Source organism: Stenella coeruleoalba, assembly GCF_951394435.1.
Source record: "Stenella coeruleoalba genome assembly, chromosome: 5".
Classification (NCBI taxonomy): Eukaryota; Metazoa; Chordata; class Mammalia; order Artiodactyla; family Delphinidae; genus Stenella; species Stenella coeruleoalba.
Window position 1 is genome coordinate 64,622,679 of NC_137150.1, and position 24,045 is coordinate 64,646,723.

The 24,045-nt window shown below is 45.9% G+C and overlaps 1 protein-coding gene, 1 long non-coding RNA gene and 1 pseudogene across 3 annotated transcripts in view; 1 reads left to right on the forward strand and 2 right to left on the reverse strand.

Annotated features, from left to right (window-relative positions):
• Window positions 1-24,045, reverse strand: part of LOC307186464 — a 99,784-nt gene that overhangs the window by 73,591 nt on the left and 2,148 nt on the right. The window contains exon 2 of the long non-coding RNA XR_013828333.1: window positions 8,839-9,019. This is a non-coding gene — a long non-coding RNA (uncharacterized lncRNA). The remainder of the gene's footprint in view (window positions 1-8,838; window positions 9,020-24,045) is intronic.
• Window positions 11,995-14,584, forward strand: RTP1 (receptor transporter protein 1; the record flags this gene model as incomplete). The annotated part of the gene is given in 3 exon segments (XM_079922310.1): window positions 11,995-12,012; window positions 12,016-12,266; window positions 14,065-14,584. Coding segments are annotated over 3 exon segments (789 nt in total).
• On the reverse strand, window positions 18,567-20,255 carry LOC307186939 (elongation factor 1-alpha 1-like; annotated as a pseudogene). Its single transcript has one exon. The product of its transcript is annotated as an elongation factor 1-alpha 1-like (transcript).

Below are 24,045 nucleotides of genomic sequence, written 5' to 3' on the forward strand. Positions count from 1 at the left end.
TCTTGCGAGTCAGCCTGGATTCCCAGACAAGAGCACTGAGCCCATGTGGTTCTGGCAGACACAGCCATGCCCTTAAGGGGCTTGTGAACTATTAGAATTGCTGTCACAGTCACAGCTCGCTCACACTGAAAATAACATGGCAAGTGTAACAGAGGCACCAGAAAGGGTCTGCGTGGCTTAGAAGACAGTGAGCATATTCTCACAGGGAACAGTGGGGAATCTTCCCAGTGCAGGCAGGATTTTAACTCATTCATTCAACACCAACTTTCTTAGATGCTGTACTTCACATGTCAGTGAAAGTCAGAGGAGGAACTTGTTCTCGGAGAGCTCCTCTTTTCTTGGGGAAGACAGATCATCCTGCCATTACCCAGCACAGCGGTGAAGAGGCTGTGATGGCGCTGCCATCAGACTCTTAAAATCTCCTCTTCGCCACCTGCTGGCCAAGTGACTCAGGGCAAGATGTTGAACCATTTCAGGGCTTATTTGAGTCATCCACGAAAGGCAGAAAAACAAGAGCTTACTTTACAGGGCTGATGTGAGCGTAAAATGTAAACCTTTAGCAGGGCGCCTGCTTGGCATACAGTAAGTGCTCGGTAAATGCTAGCAATCCTTATAAACGTTGCAGCAGGGAAAACGTGGGCTGCGACGGAGAACATAGAACTCCCGCCCCTGCCGCAGTATAGGGGAGCAAGCATACCAGGCTGGGTAAGATGGTGCTGTATGAGAACAAGGCATTTCAGACAGAAGAAACAGCAAGAACAAAAGAGGAGGGGGGATTCCAGGTCCTGTTCTGGGAAGAGAGGCATCGGCCAGGTGGGCTGAGCAGGGATCATGCGGTGGGAGCTGTGTCTGGTGAGTTAGATAGAGAGTAGGTCATGGGTGAACCTGAGTGCCACGCTGAGTCATTAGCCCCGGGATGTGGCCCTCAAGTGTGAGGCGGGGGATGATTTCCATACTTGTACATCCTTCTTTTGTAGACTCTGCTGAATTTGCTTGGAATCAGAAAAAACCTGGAAGATATACCAATTCAGGTAAAGATATAACCTTGAGCTGTCTTGATGACGGGGTGCTTATTTCATAACTTTGGTTATTTAAAAATTTGAGGGGTTTTCTAAATAACCATCAGTCCTTATTTCTTCAGAAAATATTTCATAAAGAAAAATTTGGGCACAGCCCTATCCATTCATTGGGAAAATAGGAAGTAGCTCCTTACATACGTTTCTGAGTATCTGGCGGGGGCGGGGGTGGTATGAAGAGGGAAATCCTGCCTTTGCCAAAGCTATAGGTGCTTCATATAATTGTGGGCCCATAAACTGTTAGCACAAAGAAGAAACTTATAGACATGTGGTATAGTTTTACCAGTTTTAAGGTCACAGAAATGTAGGACCAGGAGACCAGCTTTTCTGGGTCACACAGCAAGTCAGTGACGGAATGCAGACCCCTTATTTTTCCCTGCTCTCATTCATTCCACAGTTCTTGCTAATTCTCTCTCTCTCATAATTTCTGAGAGTTTATATATGTAGACATGTACTGAGTATCATATTTACACCTAAGACAGGCCTTATAGAAATGCACGGGTAGGTGGTACCACATAGTCAGACCAGATGCCAGTTGCTTCCGGAAGCACGGGTCACAGATGTTTAAAGTGCAATTCAGTCAAACAATGGCAAAGAGTCCAAATAAAATATATAGTAAAGGTATTACTTAAATCGAAAAGGCTATGGATGCCAAAGTCTTAACACTAGTCAGGCCCAAGTGGCCTGGGCGATGCCCAGGTCACTGTGACCCATGAGCTTACTCTGGTGCAGACTTGGCTGGTTCTGGGCTGAGTCGTTCATCTGTTTGAGTCTTCTGGACCTGTTTCCCATGGGTACTCAGAAAAGGGGCTTCAGGCTCTCTGGTCTTCTGTCTGGTGTGAAAGCCATCTTCCTTCTGGTGGGGCTTGTCAGGGCTCCTAGGGCAGGTCTTGGCTCCTGGAAGCTCACAGAGGAGAACTGCAGCTTCTGGAGCTGGTGCCCCAGAAAGCTGGCAGGAAGGCTGGCCTCACACCTGCCTTGTGGGCCAGTCTCCCAGTCCCGGTCCATTGCCTCAGGCTTCCCTTTCCTACTTCTCTTCCTATCTGTGTCTGGTACTAAACATCCTGCCACCCAACACCAAGAAGAGCACAGCTTGTTCCCATCTCAGGCAAAGGGCTCTCTCTCCCTGGAACTTTTCTCTCTCTCATTCATACGGGAGTCACGCTCTTTTCAAGGAGTCAGTCTGGGCCTAGATTTTGGTCCCAGGGAAGAAAATAACTCCTCTGGGACACTGAAGAGACAATCTGGAGTCTGAAGATTCTCAGTTCCCAAGTGGCTGAGGTGAGGACCCCTTTACTCTTCTGCTCCTGAATCAGATCTACAAAGGAATTAACTTAGACCCTTGAAAGATCAATGCTGGCTTCTAAGAGAAAGTGAGAGCAGTTTTTGGTAAGACATTGGACTTAACCAATGTGACTGGCTGTGAAGGATGCACCTGGGTTTTTCACTGTTCCTTTGTCCTGTTTTCAGGCTGCACATAACTCTCCAATTCCATTCACCTAAATCAAATACTGCAACCAAAAGTTACATATAAACTTCCAAATTAACCTCCAAACCAAAGCCAATCAAAAACTGAGGACCTAGAAAGATGAATATGGGAGAGTAAATCCTTCCTATTTTTTCCACTGAGGTCAATAGTCTTCTCTCAATAATTAAGTCATTGTTAAGTGGCTGGGATTATAACCTGATATCCAGCAATGCACTCATACATCATTCACTCAACAGACATTGAACATCTACTACATGTTGAGCAGTATTCTAGATGCTGGGGATCCCTGTGGTCTTTTATTTTGATCAAGACTATAAAATTCATCTGAACACTGGTCTGAGAGAGTAAAGAATAACTTGTCTTTGTGGCCCACAGCCATGTTACGTTACCTACATGCTAGAGCATCTAGCATATAAGAGTTACTCAATGGATGGATGTTGAATGAAGGGAACTTTAAATTTTATGGTTCACGAAGACTGTTTAACTCCTTTAACAGAAAAGTCTTTTGGCCTGAGAAGCTAGGCCTCTGGATAACAGAGCTGCTAATTACCTGCAATGTTATGTATACACCATGTATTTCAAACATAGACATTCGTTGGTGAGTGCATCTGAGGCTACAAGAGGAACATGTTTAGACTATTTTTGTACATATTAGGTTGTCATTATAGTGATAGGAAGATGTATGGAAAAATTCAGACCACAAAGGCTTAAACTAGACGCCTGCAGTTACAAGGTGCAAGAAGCATGGGTTCATGGTTTCAAAGCAAAATATTTGAAGAGGACGATGAGCAAAAGAAAAAATGCTCATTTACTTTCTATTATGGAAACGTTCGACATAAGAAAGTAGAGAGAATGGTATAATAAATGCACATGTACCCACAGAGTCAAAAATGATCAACTCGTGGTTAATCATGTTTCATCTATACCGCCACCCATAATATTTTGAAGGAAATCTCAAATACTATGTGAAAGAAAATGTTTTAGAATGGCAGAAGCCTGCTGGTTGTTGAAGCTGGGTGATGGGAACGTGGAGTTCCATCTTTTGTTGTTGCTGTTCACTTTTGTATGTCTTGAAAGTTTCCGAGATACACCGATGGAAAACTAGGAACTGTTCTGCTTTTGCCATTACAGAAAATTATGTCAGAGAATAGAATAACTAATACTCTTTCCCCGAAAGTTGTGTTTCAGCTCCAATATAAGGTATTCTTAATAACAGCTTTCAAGTTTAAAGAATTAAAAAAAGCAGTGGTGCTCTGACAACATAGATTTTTACAAATTATTTAAATAGAGGCTTCCAGCAGAAAAACTATAACACATTTCCCCCCCTCTAAAAGTAGTTAATTTATCGACTGCTTACTGTGGGCTAGGACTTTGTTAAGCGCTCCTCATTGGACAATGAATTGAGGTTTCGGGGAGTGAGAGGTTGGCATACAGCCAAGAAGAGCTTTCCAACAGCCAGAGCTTAGCTAGATCTGCTGCCTCTGGAGACAGTGTGCTCCATGGCACTGGGGGTGTTTATGTCAGTCAGGGTGACTGCGTGACAGTCAATGGGCTTCTGTGATTACTCGGACTTCAGTAGTAACCCTAATCCTGGATCACTGGGTCTGTCTGAAGACAGACGGTGAATGGTCTCCTCACACTGGGTGAAGAGTTGCCTTCACACTAAATTAAAAACTGATCATCTTATGTCTGTGTAAAGCTTCACATGTGATAAATCGGAGTAACTGGTACATCTGATCAGGGTTGGACTAGATAAATTCCCAGACCTCTTCCACTCCTTGACTCTGTTCTATATACACTTCTGTCTTTTCAGGTCATGTGGTAGAGGCTGAGCCAAAGTAATTGAATGTAATTGTGATCCAGGATTATTCTGTGGCTGCTGTGAAATACACATTCGCTGTCCGGAGCAGTTTCCCATCGCTTCCAAAAGACAGAACCATATTTTCTCTTTCCATGGCTTTTCTTGGAAAGGTCACGTTTGGAGGGAGGATAGTATGTGGTATGATGGAATTTTCTTTTTCCTCCATTCCCTCCATTCCTTCTTCCTTTACCTTGCTGAGTAGAGGATCTTTGATATAAGAGAATGAAGGGACAGAAACCTTGCTAGTGAATCAAAGTTATGCAATGGTAAGTAGTCACTATTAGTAGGAGGAACATTTATTTGCCTGTAGATGCTTCATGCTAAAGACTGAATCAGGGCCCTGAAGAGAAAGCAGAAGAGGAGAAGACAGATGGGAGATCAGATTCTATGGCCATACCACCCTGATAGTGCCTGATCTCATCGGAAGGGAGATCAGGGAGAGAAGGGAAAGTTCTAGACATGCAACCTAGATGGATTTTCAGTTGACTGATGGGTAACTTCATGGAAAAGTAAAAGAAAGTTGTACCCTGTCCTCTGATAGTGCCCTGGAGGATAGTGGCAGATAGGACTCACAAAATTGAGAAATAGCTTAGAAGAGAAGCTCAGTGGTGGTAGTGAGGGCAGGAGGGGAAGGAGAGGATAGGGCAGGCAGGGGTGGGTGGTAGTAGTGGGCTGAGTATTTGCGACGGTTTCCTTTACTGGGTTTCAAGGTGAGCAGCCCTACTGTCCCTTTCTGGTTATGTTTTGAGGTTGGGCTTACTGGATTTAGTTTACTATTTGCTTTGCTTCTCTGATCTTTAGTTTCCTTTTTTGCAAAATAATGTCAACCTCTACTTACATCATAGAATTTGACATAGCTTTATCAAGACACTAAGCTTTGGAGGATAAGAACAAATGATTGGGCACTTTGGTGGACAGTCTGCAAAGGTGGCCACTACCAATTCCTCTCTTCCCTGTAGGTATATGCCACTTCCCCAACAAGAGGTGGAGTTTATTATAAGCTTTTGCACAGAAAAGGAAACCACAAACAAAACGAAAAGACAACCACAGAATGGGAGAAAATACTTGCAAACAGTATGACCAACAAGGGCTTAATTTTCAAAATATACATATAGCTCATACAGCTCAGTATCAAAAAAACAAGCAACCCAATCAAAATATGGGCAGAACACCTAAATAGACATTTCTCCAAAGAAGATATACAGATGGCCAACAGGCACATGAAAAAATGCTCAACATCGCTAACTATTAGAGGAATGAAAATCAAAACTACAATGAGTTATTACCTCACACCCGTCAGAATGGCCATCATCAAAAAGTCTACAAATAATAAATGCTGGAGAGGTTATGGAGAAAAAGGAACCCTCCTACACTGTTGGTGGGAATGTAAATTGGTGCAGCCACTATGGAGAACACTATGGAGGTTCCTTAAAAAACTAAGAATAGCGTTGCCATGTGATCCAGCAATCCCACTTCTGGGCATATATCTGGAAAAAATGAAAACTCTAATTTGAAAAGATACACGCACCCCAATGTGCACCCCAATAGTGCACCCAAATGCACTATTTACAATAGCCAAGAAATGGAAGCAACCTGAGTGTCCATCGACAGATGAATGGATAAAGAAGACGTGGTATATATATATATATATTATATATATACAATGGAGTTGTACTCAGCCATAAGAGAGAATGAAATAATGCCAGCATTATTGGCATTATTTGAAGCAACATGGATGGACCTAGAGATTATCATACTAAGTGAAGTAAATCAGAGAAAGACAAATATCATATGATATCACTTATATGTGGAATCTAAAAAAATGATACAAATGAAATTATTTACAAAACAGAAACAGACTCACAGAATAGAAAACAAATTTATGGTTACCAAAGGGAAGAGCAGGGATGGGGGAGGGATAATTTAGGAGTTTGGGATTGACAGATACACACTACTATATATAAAACAGATAAACAACAAAAACCTACTGTATAGCACAGGGAACTATATTTAATATCTTGTAATAACCTATAATGGAAAATAATCTGAAAAAGAATGTGCATATATATATGTATATATATGTGTGTGTATATATATATATATACACATATATATTATCTATATATAACTGAATCACTTTGCTGTACACCTGAAATAACATAACATTGTAAATCAACTATACTTCAATTTAAAAAAAAAGGTGGAGTTTATTTTCCAGCTCCTTAACTCTGGCCCTGTGATTGCTTTGACCAATAGAACATGATGGGAGTGATGTTCCAGGATTTCTGACCCAGCCCTAAGTGGAATGACGGCTTCCATTTCCTTCCTCTTGGAATGCTCCTTCTTGGAAACCATCCACCATGCAGTGAGGCAGCCTAAGCAGCTGAGGAATACCATAATAGTGAATAAGGCGTTTTGAAAGTCCACAAATGACGGAGCATTGTGAAGAAGGAAGGGAAACCTAAATCCATAATAATTTTCTATTCCAGTGAGAACAAAGTTCTGTCCATTTCCATTTCCTTGATGGAAATGGTCCGATAAAATCAAACTGCTACCAGGTTGTTGACTGGTTCCCCATGGAATCATGTCCCATTCAAGGGGTCACTGTTGATCTCTGCTATTGTCATTTGGACACTCAGCAGTGAACTTAGAGAATAACTTATTTGCCACTGTGATATTCTGTGTAGCATTGCTTCTGACCAGGAACTGATTTTAAAGCAAATGAAATCTGGCAATGGGTTCATACTCATGGAATTCATTTGTTTTACTGTATCTCCCATCACTCTGAAGCAGCTGGCCCCAGTGAACAGTGGGGAGGCCTTTGGAAGGCTCAGTTATGGAGCCATCTAGGTGACAGCACCTTGCAGGGCCGGGGTATTGCTCTCCAGGATGTGGCGTATACTCTGAATTAGCAACCAAGGTTTGATGCTGTTTTCCTCAGCTCCACGAATTCAGAGGTGGAGAAGCTCCCTCAAAATCACCTCTGATGGTAGTGATTTTACTTTTTTTTTTTATTGTTTGCTTCCTATCCCCGACAACTTTGGACTCTGCTGGTTTAGAGGTCTTGGTTCCCAAGCGAGGAATGTTTCCACCAAGGAAGAAAACAATGGTTTCATTAAATTGGAAGTTGAGACTGCTACCTGGGCTCTTTATACCAGTAAATCAACAGATCGCGGAGGGGCTTACTGTTTGGGTTCAGCAAAGGCAGGTCTTTCTGGGAAGGAAAATTCTTTGTTGTGGAACTGTCAGGTACGTTTAGATCCTAGGTCTCCAGGCACTGTGTGCCAGCAGATACTTCTAGTCATTGATCCAACCCCCAAACATACCCTTCCTTCCCAAATGCCCTTTAGGGATATGGAATTGTCCCTGGTTGAGAATCACTTGTCACTAGTGCATTGTTTCAACAGTGACAAGGTTTATTTTTTATAACGTTTTGATAAGCAATAATAGAATAATAAACTTTATAAAATATTTCTTATTGAGCCAAATAACAAATCAGAGACATGGTTTTCTTTCTTTTCTCTCTTTTTTCCCCTACCACTCTATTTTCTAGTTGGGGATTTAGTTTTAAACCATTTTATGGATTTAAATTGTGGTCACAAACTCTAAGAAACTAGCCAAGGTGAGGTCATTGGCTTTAAAGATGTCTAGATTTGAGACAGGCTGGGACCTGGGACCCTTTGCTGTAGTGCTTGCACCTGGACAAATGTCTCCTCAAGCAACAAAATATGAAGAAACTATAAGGGACTAAAAATAACTGCGCACATGCACAGTTGGGGCAAATTATGAACAACAAGATACAAAAAGACTAAAAACCCAACTGCCACTTCTGAGGAGTCCAGAGTGAAAGCTGCGTACTGTGCATGCCCCCTGCACTCAACACCACCAAAGGGGTGGGCAAAACACCTAAGTCCCCCCTCTGGCCCGACCCCTGGACCCACCCCTACCCTTGCCCCATATAAGGGACCAGCTCGCTGCCCCCCTCAGGGAGTGAGCAAGGGAACCCGTTACTTGTTTTCACTCCCTCCTGCTGCAGCACAAGTCCCAGTAAAGCCTTGCCTGAATTTCTCATTTGTCCTCTTATCAATTTCTATTGATTAAAGAGTCTAAGAACACTGTCAATAACCGATTGGCAATCTCTAAATTGTGGATATCATGACATCAGAGTTCATTTGACTGAGAGCAAGTTGCAATACCACAGGGTTATTTGTCTTGATAGAAATAAGATTTTATTAGAGAAAACATTCTGCTATACAGAAGGATGTATTACATTGCTCTCTGCATAGTAAGCTCAGGTTCTAAATTAAACTTAATTTGTGCCAATGGGAATTGCATCAGCTGGTTATGCACACACATGTGCGCACACGCAGGCGCACACACACACACACACACGTACCTCTGGTGATTCTTACCTTCTGTGTTCTTGTTTTTCATCATAATGTTTACTGTAGCAACGACCGCAAAATACTCCTAGAGAATCTGTTCCTGGTGTTGGGTAATACACTTTGGCTCCAGGGCAAGTTCTAAAGCTTCTATCAGCTTTTCATACTTTCTGGAATCGTCCTCAGTTTCCATGCTCTCCTTGGCCTGTGGCTGCAATGTGAGACAGCTCCCATCACACCTCTGAGACTGGTTAAGTCAGTTTACTTCTCTGAGTATTGATTGCCTTAATTCAGAAGCAAGAATACTGACTTGAAGGATAAAAAGTTTAATGAACTTTAACATCCCTTCTAGTGTGAACGTTCAGTGGCTCCGATTCATTTTCTGTCCTTACTGTGTCCAGTACAAAGCTAGTGGAGTGACACCTCCACAGAGATCTTCAACTATGTAGCAGCCCCCAAGGAGACAGACCCTGCAGGCACTACCTGCAATGCCTCATTAGAAGCATCCCTCTTCCATCCAGTGGCCTCCATCTGCCCTCCTGCCCTCCAAGGATTCAGGTTTCTAAGTATAAAGCTCTTTGAATTCATATGTAGCTACAGCCAGAGGGGACCTCAGCCTTGCCATCTGGTCTAATTCTTCATCGAACAAATGAACAAACTGAGGCCAAGAGAAGTGACTTGTCCATGGTCACAAAGCCAGCCAGTAGCAGGGCTGGGATGTATATTGACATATCCTGCCTTCCAGTTCAGTGTTCTCTCCACTGAACCTGGGTGCCTGTCATCAAATGAATACGGCTTCACAGGAATGGTGCTCCTAGAGATGGCTTTCTGCACTGTATTTCCTTTGGTAAGATTTCAAGCTGAATTTCTCTTTCAGCTCTAAAATCTTTACACTGGGTATCAGGGGTCTGTGGACACTTGCTCCATGAAGCTCAGCAGAAAAGGAGGCGTGTGATAACAGGGAACCTGGGGGGTTAAATACACTCACTTCTCTATCCAGGGGCTATGGCCTCAGGCTGGCCTACTGAACTATTTGCCGATAGGACATGAATTTCAATTCTCTGAGTCTGGAATGACCATATCCAGTGATGAGAAGGTAGAAAGACACATTTATTTAGCAAATGTTTTGTTTTGATGTTCTGTGCTGAGCAGTGTAGTGATTAAGCTGGGGCTTTGGAAACAATCATTTAGGCTCAAATCCCAGTTCCATTCATTATTAGCTGTTGAACCTTGGGCAAGTTATCTAATCTCTCTGCTTTATCTTACGTATTTGCAAAATGGAGCTGCTGCTGATATTACCTATGTATAGAGATTATTATTAAGATGAACTCAATTAATATGTATAAAGCACTTAGAAAAATGCCTGATACATAGTAAGTGCTATACAGTGATTGCTGTTACTATGCAAATTAAAAATACATTCACATAAAACATCAACATACATTTTGAAGTGATACATATTAAATATATTAGAATAGCTACCTATGAGGATATAAGAGCATTCCAAAAAAAAAAAAAAAAAAAACCCATGCAAGTAATTCCAGAGGTCCTGCTTTTAACTAGAGACACTGCCTCTTTTTTTATCCCATTGCCAATCTGAATAAACTGAGGCTAAAATAAAGGACGCTAAGGCATGAAGCATTCATGCAGAGGCAGCAGGAGAACTTGGAAGACAGTCTCCAGAATCAGATGGGAGATTTAGGCCCTTCCTTTTCATCCCTAAACTTCAGAATCTGTAGGCTGTCTACGAGTTAATACTGTTTGAAGAGGCTGCTCAGGTTCCACTAGCCGCACCAAGCTTCTGCAGGGAGTGGAGTCAAGAGTGTGTTTTCCAGCTGCGGAAAGCGTCATCTCTGATGCCTGAAATGCAGGTCCACGAGCTTCAGCAGTAAGTTTTACTCAAATAGGAAGCAAGAGCGTAACGGTGAGAGACTGAAAAAAATGAATGCTCCCAAATAGAAGGTTGCCTAAATAAATTATGCCCAACCATACGACAGCATATAGGCAGCCTCCAAGCTGGAATAATATTAATGACCTAGACCTAGAAAATGATCTAGAAAAGTATTTGTGATATATTGTTATTTAAAAAAAAATAGATCACAGTGTACTATGTAGAATGTGTGTGTATATATACACATACATGCATACGCACATATATATATACACACATACATGTACGGAAAATAGCAGGCAGGGTGTGTACATCATAATATTAACAGCGACTATCTTGAGCATGGGTATTAAGAAGAGTCTTACTTTTGCCTTATTTTACCTATATTTTCCAAGTTTTCTATAATAAACCTGTATGACTTTTATAAAGGAAAAATAATTTAAAAATAGCTAAAGGGGCACCAGTAGTAAAGGTTGTTTTTCCTATGGATATCATGTTCCTCTTCTATAATCAAGTTGAAAATGATCTTTTCTATTCCTTCCAGGCTGATGCAATGGCTCCCACCTCTGTGCACAGGTGGCTGCTCTTATCCATGGCCGTCACAGCATGGGTCCTATTGCATTCTGGTTACTGGGCACATACCCAGTTACAACCGTCTGGCATATATAGAGCCTGGCACATGGGTATGTTTGACACAAATGCAGTAATGAATCGGTAGGGGCTCAACAGCTTGGATTTGGCTACAAGCTCTGCCATTTATAAGCTAGGTGAGTCCCAGTCTCCTGATCTGTACAGTGGCAATAACAATTGTGGGTCAAGAGACCTCCAGTAGTTTTCGTAAATGGCAAAGTGCTGGTCACAAGATGGGTGAGGGTGCAGAAAGAGGGTTTATTATCATTGCTGCATCTATTAACAGGTCTACATCTTCCCATCCCTTATTTCTCTTTGGCTCCCTAAGGCATCATGGTTACCATAGCAGCCAGATGATGCTGATGGTACCTCCAGGGGCAGCAAGGTAAAGCTGAGCCAGTTCCCAGGTCCTCGTGCATGCCCTTGGCAGGCCAGAGTGAGACGGTCTGCAGCTCAGCCTCCTTTCAGGCCCCCCACCCTGTCTAGGGTCACTTAGATCCACAAACCCTGCCTCTTCAGCCTCAGTTTGGGGGCCCTGAAACACCCCTTCAGAGGCTCCCTCCTTCCCAACCTCTGTCTCTTGACTCCCTGCCTGGTTGCCGTGGAAACAGGTTCCACTGCGGACAAAGGAGGGAGCTGGGTCCTGCTTCCTCCCGGTCCTACTGATGAGGATTTTTAGACCGTAGAGACTGCGCTGCCCTGCCTTGCACCTGCCCTCACTTCCCGTGTTCTCACTCAAGTGGAGATTGCCCTCCCTTGCCACTGACGAGACCATGTGTAAAAGTGTGACCACAGATGAATGGAAGAAAATCTTCTACGAGAAGATGGAGGCGGCAAAGCCGGCTGACAGCTGGGACCTCATCATCGATCCCAACCTCAAGCACAATGTGCTAGCCCCAGGCTGGAAGCAGTACCTGGAGTTGCATGCCTCAGGCAGGTGAGTAGCCCAGGAAGTAGGACCCCTGCAGGCAGCCCCTGGGACACCTTCCAAGAAAAGACAGAAACATGGGGAACCCAGGTGCTAGGGGTCAGTCTCACTGTTGGCCCAGTGCAGACTGGGAGGCAGAGAAAGAGTAGCTATTGGGAGTTGGGACACCTAAGTTTGATTCCAGCTCTTCCGCTGAGCACCTGGTAACTTTCCCTCTCTGAGTCATAGTCTCCCCTTCTGGAAAAAGAGGTGGAATATATTTATTAGTTCTAAACACTGGTATTTTACATACTTTTATATTTTAATAACCTCTTAACACAATTGAAAGCCAAGAGAAGGGAGGGGCTTGTGGGTCAAGAGGCCTATGTTCTGGTCCTGAACAGTTCAGTTTCAATCTATTTAAGTCAGCTTGACTTAATATAAAATATTGAACACCTGAGGTGTGCTGGAAACTAGCTCTACTCTGTATGACCTTTGAGAAATTCAGTTTCCTTCTTGGACCTCACTTTCCCCACTTGTGGAAGGAGGGGTTAGCATAGATCCTTGCCTCTTGGTTCATGGACCAGCAGCAGTAGCATCACCTGGAACTTGTTAAAGATGCAGCATCTTCGGCCCCATTCTAGACCTGCTGAATCGGAATCTGCATTTCAGCAAGGTCCCTAGGTGATTCATATGCACAATAATGTCTGAGATGACTTTCGAGCACTCTTGTCCGTGGGTGGATTATGTAAAGACTTACCTCTGGGACATAAGATTCGGAGGTTGAATGGTGCAGCCTGGGGGTCAGAAGCAAGGCCTTCCTTCCTTCCCTAGTTCAATTTATTCAATTCAAGAAACATCTACTGGGTACCTGTTAGGTGTCGGATACTGGCTCTGCCTCTAACTCACTGTGTATACAGCTTTCTTACTCTCTTTGCCTCAGAGTAAAACAAAGGGTTAATTAGGTGATTTCTAAGCTCCCTCCAGTTTTGACATTTTCCATTCCAAGTTTTGTAGTCTAGTTTGGGAGAGGGGAAACAGTCCCCAAAGGGTGTGAGTAAACGAGAAGAAATGAGAATGGAAATGTGGAGTCCCTTAACCAGCTGATGGGAGGGATGCAAAGGACCGGACACTCGCTGTCAGGGCCCAGGAGCTTCTCAAACACCTGAAAGGCTTGTGGGGCTGAGTGGGGAGGGCTTGTGCATCCTCCCGACCTGGCTGATGACCTGAGAACCCCAGCTGGCCCCAGTTAGCTCACTCTGGGCGTGAGCTGCCTCCACTTCCAGGCCTTCAGATACATTAACCCTGGCACCGGCCCAGAGGCTGAGAATTGACAACGGTGTCATTTTCTCTGGATTTGGGTCTAGCCAGTTCATAGTCAGTGTTGACAGGTAAGAGTGTGTGGATGGAGCTTGTGTTTTCCCTGTGGTGCGGGCCATCCCTGCTATCAGACTCAAAGGATATTTGAGCAGGAAGGACTCTTAGTGCAACGTGCACGTTTTACAGATGAGGAAAGGTGCCCAGAGCCAAAGGCCCAGAGGCAAGGCCTGAAGGGCACTGAAATGGAGGGCACTGAGGCTTCTGCAGAGCGCAGAGGGGGGCCCAGTGATGGCAGAGCGCTGCTGGATGCCAGCTGCCTCCTGAGGCGCCTACTCTGCTCCTAGCAGAGCACACAAGGGGGCGGGCTGGGAAGCCACCTGGAGAAAGCTAGTGAACCCAGGGGGCCGTAAACACAACACCTCTACCTCCAGGCTCTGCCTACTGCCCCTTACCTCGTTCCTGGATCTGTTTCCACCTCCTCCACTCCGTCCTCTCCTCGTCTCCACAGGTTCCACTGCTCCTGGTGCTGGCACACCTGGCAGTCGCCCCACGTGGTCATCCTCTTCCACATGTACCTGGACCGCGCGCAGCGGGCGCGCTCGGTGCGCATGCGCGTCTTCAAGCAGCTGTGCTACGAGTGCGGCACGGCGCGGCTGGACGAGTCGAGCATGCTGGAGGAGGACATCGAGAGCCTGGTGGACAACCTCATCAGCAGCCTGCGCGAGCAGCGCTACGGGGAGAGCAGCGGCCAGTACCGCATCCACGTGGCCAGCCGCCAAGACAACCGGCGGCACCGCGGAGAGTTCTGCGAGGCCTGCCAGGAGGGCATCGTGCACTGGAAGCCCAGCGAGAAGCTGCTGGAGGAGGAGGCGGCAACCTACACCTTCTCCCGGGCTCCCAGCCCCACCAAGCCGCAGGCCGAGGCGGGTTCTGGCTGCAATTTCTGCTCCATCCCCTGGTGCTTGTTTTGGGCCACGGTCCTGTTGCTGATCATCTACCTGCAGTTCTCCTTCCACAGCTCCGTCTAAGATTCCCCAGGCAGATGCTAGGGCCCCAAGGCCTGAGAGGCCAGCCAACTGGTGGGAGGGGGTGAAGAGAGACCTGGGTTGGGAGTGGGGATAAGTTCTAGAGCCGGTGCCACCACTGACTCAGTGGGGACCCAGGACAAATCACCCTGCTTTCCTATCTATAAAAGTAAGGGTTTGGGCTAGATCATTGGCTTTTCAAAGTGAGGCCCAGGACCCCCACGTTCTGCACAGGTGCCTCGGGGCTTTTGGATTTGGAAGGGGTGAGTGAGTGCGTTTCCCATCATGGTCAAACCGCCCATCCCCAACTCCTACCTCCTCCTCTAGAGCGGCTCCATGTTAGATGGAGTTTATTTAAGAGTTTTGTATGAAAAAGGTCCAACTGCGTTTAAAAAGTTTGAAAATTACAGGGCTAGGTGTGATCTCAAGGGGCCTTTCCACAGCAATGAGCTCCTCCTTGCTTTCTCATTAAGCCCAGCCCTACCCTCCGTTATTGCCCACATCCAGAGCTTACATCCAGCAGCCTTACATTAGCCTCTGCCTGGTGTATGGGTCTCATCCATAGCTCTATCTCCATGCACACAGCAGAGGTTCCTCTCGAAGGGAGAGAGGTGGAGGCGCTAGGCTGCCCCTTTGTCCCTGGGTACGCGGGGTCCCTTGTTTCTGTTTTCCACACTCCCAGTTTCCGGCTTCCCTCCACTCAGGGTGGATTCTGGGGCCTGTCTGGTGCCCAGACGGTGCTTGGGGTGGAGTCCCATAGAGCTAGGCTTCCCACCCACTGCACGTGAACCATCAGAGAATTTAGGAGAGGTTCAGAAGGTAGGATGTTAGAAGCAAAGCACAAAATCCCTAGGAAACAAATATAATGACTCTGCATTATAATGAAGAGTCTTCAGAGTTCAGGGAAGTCGGACTGATTCTCAGTGGTTCTGATGGTCAGAGTACCGGAAGAGGGGCCTGGCTTCTTGAGCTATTTGCTGAAACCCTCGTTGAGGGGCTTTCCCATATGGGCCATGCATGGGCCCGCTCACCAAAGATCAGCAGTCCACCTAGAACCACAGGGATGGGGGCCCATTAGTAAGAGAGGGAGCATGAAAGATGGGAAGTGTTTTGCCCTAGAGAAGTGCATAGATATGTGGGAGAATCCTAATCGCCTTCAAATGGGATGCCATATGGTATAGAAAGGGAGGAGAGGAGACTTTCTGATGGGAGGGGTACAGACTGTGATTTGGGGAAGGGAGGCAGAAAGCAGGAAGTGGGACGCCACCCTGTACCTTTGAGGGTCCTCGTCCACCCCACCTTTGTTAATAACTTGACTCCTTCTCCGTCCCCCACTGCTCCCCTTTCTAATGGGAAGTCACCACCCACCATCTGTAGTGGTGGAGGGAGGAGGGCCACTTATATAAAGACAGGGTACTTTAATAAAGATGGGATTTCTTCAATCAGGCTTAGTAGTCATTACTGTGTGCTTGGGATTCACCAGTGTCCCTGATCTGTAATGGGCTGTTGGACACCCCTCCCATCCCCTCTCTCCCCTTTCTGGGGTCCCCATATAAAGCTTGATCTAGCTCCAGCTTCAAGGTCTGGGCCAACCGTGTACATAGTCAGGAGGGATTCAGGCAGCCCTTGGTCAGCCATCCAGGGGACTCAGCATAAGATCAGTCTTACTCTTGCCCTTGCTCTGGTTCTAGTAACTGCCTGGTGACTTCCTTTGCTTCACGTACACAAGTATTCATTCCTTTATCCAGGAGGCGTATCCTGAGTGCCTTCTCTCTGGCAAGGCCTGATTTGGGTGCTGGGATCCAGCGAGCACTAAGGGGTAGGCCGTGTCTCTCAGAGATCTCTGCTTACTGCAGATATTCTCAGCCTTGGCTGTACTTCAGAAATCCTGGGGAGCCTTTAAAGAAATATCAGTGCCCAGCCACCACCTGAGACCAGCAGAATCAGAATTGCTGGGTGTGGGGCCTGAGCATCTGAAATTAGAATAAGACCCCCAGGTGATCCACCTGAGCTGCCTGGTGTAAGGCCTCCTAACTGAGGAATAGGCTTCCTTCTGCACCCAGGCTTATAATAATGAGCCCAGAGATCTTCCTTGATGACCTGCTGTGGATTCTCTAGGACTTGGGCACAGCTTCCCCACTCACTCCCTGGGGACTTGACCCTCCCTCAAACCTCCGTGCTCCTGCCTGACCACCTGCTGCATGGCTTTATCCTGCTCTGAGACTCTCCAATTTTGAGCTCTGCCACCCTTGCCAGATGCTTATCAAACTTGGTTGTAATTACTTGTCTATAGCTACACTCCCTGCTAGAGTGTGATCGCGGCTCGGAAGCGACTTACTCCAGTCCCCACTGCCAGGTAGTGGTAGAGCAAGGGTCCAACCCTTGACTGGGTTTACTCCGGAACACTTTCCTAAATCATTAAGCCTCTTCCTGCTCTGTAGGAAGATGTCTACCATCTACAAACACCTCCTCCGTCTCCCTTATTGTCCCTCATACTTGCTAGGCTTACTCACAGCTTAGCCCTTGTCTTGGCAAAGACTTCTCTAGGGCAGTTCTTTCTTTGCACACATGGCCACATGCCACATGATGACCTTGTTAGATGTACCCTAGGTTTTATAAATAAACTCCTCAGGGACATTCCAGGATCCCAAGCCTCTCCCACTGGTGCTTCTGTGCATTGGTCTTGATGTTCGAGCCAGGAGGAGACCTACAGGCACTTGAATTGGTGTTCCAGAGGCTGCAATCCTTAGCATAGGGTCAGCAAGAAGTGCTGCCTTGATCACTTCCTTCAAACTCAGCAGGATGGAGGAACAGCCCAATGGGAGAACGCTTCTTGGGGCTCAGGAGTCCTGCAAACCCAGAAGATCACCAACTAAGGATGATTTGCTGTGAGACAGATTAGAGATGTCTTGATTGAGTGCCCTTATTTTATGGAGAAAAAACTGAAGTACCAGAGAAAGTACGAAAGTTGAGCCGCACTGTACAGCATAGAGTAAGGCAAGATCATGAAATCTGGGGTTAAGAAAGACTTGAGTCCTAGTTCTGCTACTTACTAGCTGTATGGCCTTAGGAAAATTAGTTAAGCTCCTTGAGCCCCAGTTTTCCTCCTTGTTGAAATGGGAATAATCAATCTGCCACGGAGGGCTATTGTAAGGAATAAATAATACACTATCTGCGACATTCCAGATACAAAGCCCATATTCATTCTCTTCTTTCTGATGAGATTGAATGCTCATCCTCTTCTTTCTTCTCCTTTTCCTTTCAATTGGCAGCCTCCCCTTTGAGACCTGAAGGGCTTTCTCTTTGTGATTTCAGTTCTGTTGGTAAATACTTTAGGAAAAACATGGAAGGCAAGGGTTAACTTCCCAGCCCAAGAGTTAGAACTAGTTTATTTTAATATATGTAGCATCGTTTCTTTTCTTCTCCTCATATATCTTGCAAAGCAATGACTTCATTTTCCCAGCAGCATGGTAGCCACTCTTCATTCTTCAAAGATAGCTATTTAAAAAATCTCCCCAAACAGAAAACATCAGTGATTTCTGGGCTCCATTCCCATTGGCTGAAATACCCCAGAAGGAATTTAGTTCTTTTCCAAGTCCCATTCTGGTTCTCTGCAGGACTCCCAGCTAAGAAATTTCCTTTGGGATCACTTTCGGCATTGCGTGGGTACTGCCACATGCATCAGGGAAGTGAAATCTGCCTGCTGTATGGCTCTTTTGCGACAGGGCCTTGTGAGGGCTGGTGGGTTGGCAGTTGTGGTATAGAAATCTCATTGGCCTGAGGGCTGGAAACCTGGGTTTCAGCCCTGGCTTAGCCAATATCCAGGCATGTAGGTTGATGACCTTGGATGATCTAGTCTTTCCCGTCCCCTGGGTCTCAGTTTCTTCATTTGTAAAGCAAAGAGGTAAGGTGAACTGAAGGCTCCCTGCTAGCTCTGACGTTGCTCAAAAACTGCTGCTTAGACTTTTTTTTTTTCTCATTAAACTTTTTTAATGGGTCTCAAATTCTGTGACAGATTTTTGGTCAAGTTGTTTCCATTAAAAAGTACTGATTTTCAAAACTAATACCTTAAAACTGCCACACACAAAACAAATGGTCCACAAAACAGTCTCCTTCCTTCTGAAGGTTTTGCCATGCACTGTTATCATTAACCAGTCTTTTGCTATTAAACTTAAATGGCCAATTGAGACAAACTGTCCTGAGACCATTCTTCCACCACTGATTAAGACTGGGGTGGCAGGTATTGGGGATAATATTCATTTAGCCTTCTGAGCTTTCTGGGCAGACTTGGTGACCTTGCCAGCTCCAGCTGCCTTTGGTCCACTGCTTTGATGACACCCATAGAAACCGTCTGTCTCATGTCACGAACAGCAAAATGGCCCAGAGGAGGATAGTCAGAGAAGCTCTCAACACACATGGGTTTCCCAGGAACCATATCAACAATGACAGCATCACCAGATTTCAAGAGTTTGGGGCCAACTTCCAGCTTTTTCCCAGAACGATGATCAATCTTCTCCTTCAGCTCAGCAAACTTGCAGGCAATGTGAGCTGTGTGACAATCCAGCACAGGTGCACAGCCAGCACTGATTTGGCCTGGATGGTTCAAGATAATCACCTGAGCTGTGAAGCCAGCTGCTTCCATCGGTGGGTCATTTTTGCTGTCACCAGCCACACTGCCAAAGTGAACATCTTTGACAGACACATTCTTGACATTGAAGCCCACATTGTCCCCAGGAAGGGCTTCACTCAAAGCCTCATGGTGCATTTCAACAGACTTCACTTCAGTTATCACATTGACTGGGGCAAAGGTGACCACCATGCCAGGTTTGAGAACACCAGTCTCCACTCAACCCACAGGGACAGTGCCAATACCACCAATTTTGTAGATGTCCTGGAGGGGCAAACGCTAGGGCTTGTCAGTTGGGCGAGTTGGTGGCAGGATGCAATCCAGAGCTTCAAGCAGCGTGGTTCCTCTGTCGTTGCCATCTTTTCAGGTGACTTTCCATCCCTTGAGTTATGGCATGTTAGCACTTGGCTCCAGCACATTTTCACCATTCCAGCCAGAAACTGGCACAAATGCTACTGTGTCGGGGTTGTAGCCAATTTTCTTAATGGAGGCGCTGACTTCCTTAACAATTTCCTCGTATCTCTTCTGGCTGTAGGGTGGCTCAGTGGAATCCATTTTGTTAACTCCAACATTTAGTTGTTTCACACCCAGAGTGTAGACCAGAAGGGCATGCTCACAGGTCTGTCCATTCTTGGAAATACCGGCTTCAAATTCACCAACACCAGCAGCAACAATCATGACAGCACAATTAGCCTGGGATGTGCCTGTAATCATGTTTTTGATGAAGCCTCTGTGTCCTGGGGCATCAATGATGGTCACATAGTACTTGCTGGTCTCGAATTTCCATAGGGAGATATCAATGGTGATACCATGCTTGCGTTCATCTTTCAGTTTGTCCAAGACCCAGGCATACTTGAAGGAGCCCTTTCCTATCTCGGCAGCCTCCTTCTCGAACTTTTCAATGGTTCTCTTGTCGATCCCACCACATTGGTAGATCAGATGGCCAGTAGTGGTAGACTTCCCCGAATGTACGTGTCCAATGACAACGATGTTGGCGTGGCTCTTCTCCTTTCCCATTTTTGCTTAGGTTTAGTGGTGGTTTTCACGACACCTGGGTCCTGGAGGCAAACCCATTGCGAAAAAGCTGCTAAGTCTTATTTTGTCCTTGGGCATTTGGGATAGTGCCCTGACCCTGACCCCTCTAATAGGCCATCTAGTTGTTACACCAAGATTTCAGTCTGCCTAGGTCAGCTTGGGGTTGGACCTTCTTATCTGAATGTCCATAGCATCTTCCTTTCCTTTCCTTTCTGGAGCAAATTGATTTATGCATCTTACTCTGACTCAACCTCTCTCTAAAGGTATTCACATTTTGAAAGGCAGTTACCTTGAGAGGTGTCACCTTATACAAGGACTTGGGTGGTAGTGTTGGAATATCAGTCTGTGTCTTATCCCTTCACTTCTAAGCCCAATAATTTTTCACTCCCATCTTAATAGGCTTACGGTATTATTTTGAGGACATAATAAGATATTCCCTATTTTCAAGATTTATTCACTCAACAAATGTTTATTGAGTACATATTATGTGCCAGGCATTGTTCTAGGCACTAGAGATACAGTGGAGAGCAAAGTGACTAAATCACTGACCTTATGGATAGTAGAAAAACTAGACAGCAAACAATATAAGTAAGCTGTGTGGTATACTAGATAGTGTTAAGTACTAAGGAGAAGAATAAAGTAGGCAAGGGGGACAGGAAGGGCAGGGAATGGAGTTAGTTACAATTTTAGATTAGGTAGCTAGGGAAGGTCTCACTAAGAAGGTGACATTTGAAAAAAGATGAAGGCACTGAGCAAGGCAAAGGGCATGTGCAAAAGCCCTGAGGTAGGAGCAGCCTGGAATGTTGAACCATGAGGAGGCCAACGCGGCTTCAGGCTTACTAAGTCATTACTAAGTGGGGATGGGGGTCAGAGCATATAAGCCATAGGTCATCAGGACATTGGTTGTTGATTTAAATGAGACAAGAAGCCATTGGAGGGTTTGAGCAGTGGGGTGATGTAATCCAATTTAGTGTCACTGTGTTGAGAATGTCCACAGAGGCACAAGAATGAAAGAGGAAAGATTAGGTAGGAGGCTCCTGCGACAATCCAGCAAAGAGGGGATAGTGCCTGTTCCTGGGTGGGGACCCGTACCAGGGTGGTAGCAACTGGGATTGAGTCTGGCTGTATTTTAAAGTAAAGCTGAGGGGGTTTGTTGATGACTCAGATGTGTGGTGTGCGAGAAAGTGGAATCAAACACGCCCCAGGATTTTGGGTCAGGTCAACTGGAAGAGTGGAGTTACCGCTTTCTGAGATGGGGTTGGCTGTGTAAGGAACAGACGTGGGGGCCGTAACAGGAGCTTGGTTGTGGACACGTGAAGTCTGAGATGCTTTTTGGGCATCCTGTTAGACACTGAACACGAGAAATGCCAAGGCAGTTGAATATGCATACCTGTGGTTCAGAGGAGAGGACCAAGCTGGAGATGCAAGTGAAGTCATTAGCATTTGGATGATGTTAAATGTCATGAGATTAGATGAGATTACTCAGGGAGTGAGGGTAGAGAGTACAGACAGGAGGGCCAGGACTGAGCCCTGGGGCTATCCATGTATAGAGGTTGGAAAGAAGGAGAAACTCGAGGGGGACTGTGGAAACTGAGCACAGAGAGCATGATCCACTGAGCATTCAGAACCATCAGGCAGCAGAGCTGGGGCTGGAGCCCACGTCTTCAGGGTCAGGTTTCAGAACTCTTTCCACGCATCCAAAGCACCTTCTCTCTCGCGGCACCAACTTACTCCTTGAATTGGAATCCTGTCCATGTCCCCTGCGTCCCCTGTTGTTTCATCAGGTCTGAGCAGGACATGATTCGTATCTTGTTTGTTTTGTTTTGTTCTGTATGTTTAAAGTATTTCGTAATGATGAAATACACTGAAATAAAAAGACTTAATGGGAGGCCTAGACTGCCAATATGGATTTGGGCCTCGGACAGGCAAACTCAGAGCAAAGCGAGCTGTTGTTGGAATTGTTTAAAGGAAGGATTCTGTTGTCTGGGATCCTGTTGGCAAGTCTGGGCCACATGGGAGTGGATTCAATAAGCTGGATAGTCCCAGGAGATGGGCAAGTTGGAATAATGTCGCAGGATAAACAGCTGAATGGGAGGTGAGAGTCCTCACTTCTAAAATAGGTGAGCATCATCTAAGACCTTGGGTCTGGACTGCATCTACGCTGTACCCTTTGGATCCCCGGGGCTTGCTGTGTTTGGTGCTGACCTGTTGGCATGTTACTTTGCAGAGACTTCCCCTGGGACTGGAGGATACTGGAGGGTAAGATATGTTCCCACCCACACTAATCTGTTCATCATCCTGCGCGCTCGCCCTGGGCAACATCCAGGCTCGACACATCTTCCCCTGTCTTAACACTGTCTTGTCCTAACGCTGCACTTCTCAGAGAGGCCCCCTAGGAGCCTTTGCCTAAATATTAGCAGGGTCCCGGCTCTTTTTCCTGTGATCAGAAGCTCACTGCTGGGAATTGAGCCTGTGTTTTTTGCATACAAAAGAATTTTCCTTATCTTCTTGAAAAAAGGCCAACACATACCAGACGCAGGAGGTGGTCACAAAGGCCCTGTTTGTCTCTTTCCCTCAAGTTCAGAGAATGCCCTGGCTTCCTTTCTGGAGACAGCACCGGTGCCAGAAAGTCCAGGGACCTGAAAACAGTTACTGCCTTCAGGTTTTGGTCCCTGCCCTTTTCCCCCTCTACTCTCCACTAATTCACCCTCAAATGTGAACAGAGGTTTGAATCTCTTCGAAGTGGCTCTTCTAGGCCCAGCCCTAGGTTCTCAGAGCCCCTGGAAGCCGATTCTTACCCTCCCTCTCCTCCGGCCTGCCCTTGTTCAGGACCAGAGGGTGCCTCACTTGTTGTTGGGAAGCCATATGGAGTCTCCCTACGTTTAGGCTCTTCTCCCGCAGTTTACTCTCTGCACTAAAGCCTGATTTGAAAAGTAAAGCTCATCACGTCTCTCCTCGGTCTAAAACCCTCAAATGACTCCCCATTCCCAAAACCATGCTGAGCATCCCAGGTCAGTACTTCCTGATGCTGTTCTTTTTTCTCCCAATTTCTCTGGCTCTCCAGGGACACCAAGTCTCTCAGTTTCCCCTAAACACCCTATCATACCCCTGCTTCCTCACATGCTATTGCCCATGGCTGGGATGCTTTCCCCTTCTTCAGTTTACCACTGCAAAGTAAAAGAGCACTGTTCTTGCCAGGAAGACACTAACGCAGGAATGGCTTAGCGACGGTGTTGCTGCTGAGTGGCAGAGAACTCCTGGATCTAGGGCTAGAGCAGCAGGGTGTCTGCCTCTCCTCCGCCTCCCACCAGAAGCATGACCTAGGTCAAAACACCCAAGCTTGGGAAATAAAGGCTCCCAGCATTCTTCAGGGGTCTCACACGAGCAGGACAGCCTGGAAACGTGCATCTCAAACTGGGTGCACATTAGAATCACCTGGGGGAATTTTAACTCCCACCCCCCCAAGCCCCCAGGGCTCAGCCTTACTCCAGACTGATTATATCTGAGTCTCTGGAGGGTGTGAACCAGACATCAGTATATCTTTAAGGTGGTTAAAAAATTTTAAACCGGGAGTTTCCTGTGTGCTGCCTAGTTTAAGAACCACTGGTATAGAACCAGTGGAGCGAGAGCCTGGGCCCCAGAGTCCATCAGAACTGGTTTCAAATCCCAGTGCCCCTAATCTCCTAGCTGCAAGATCTTAGGTCACATTGTTTTAAATACAAACTTTTAATTTTAGAATACTTTTAGATTTTTAGAAGAGTTGTGAAGATGATAGAGAAAGTTCCCATATACGCTTCACCAG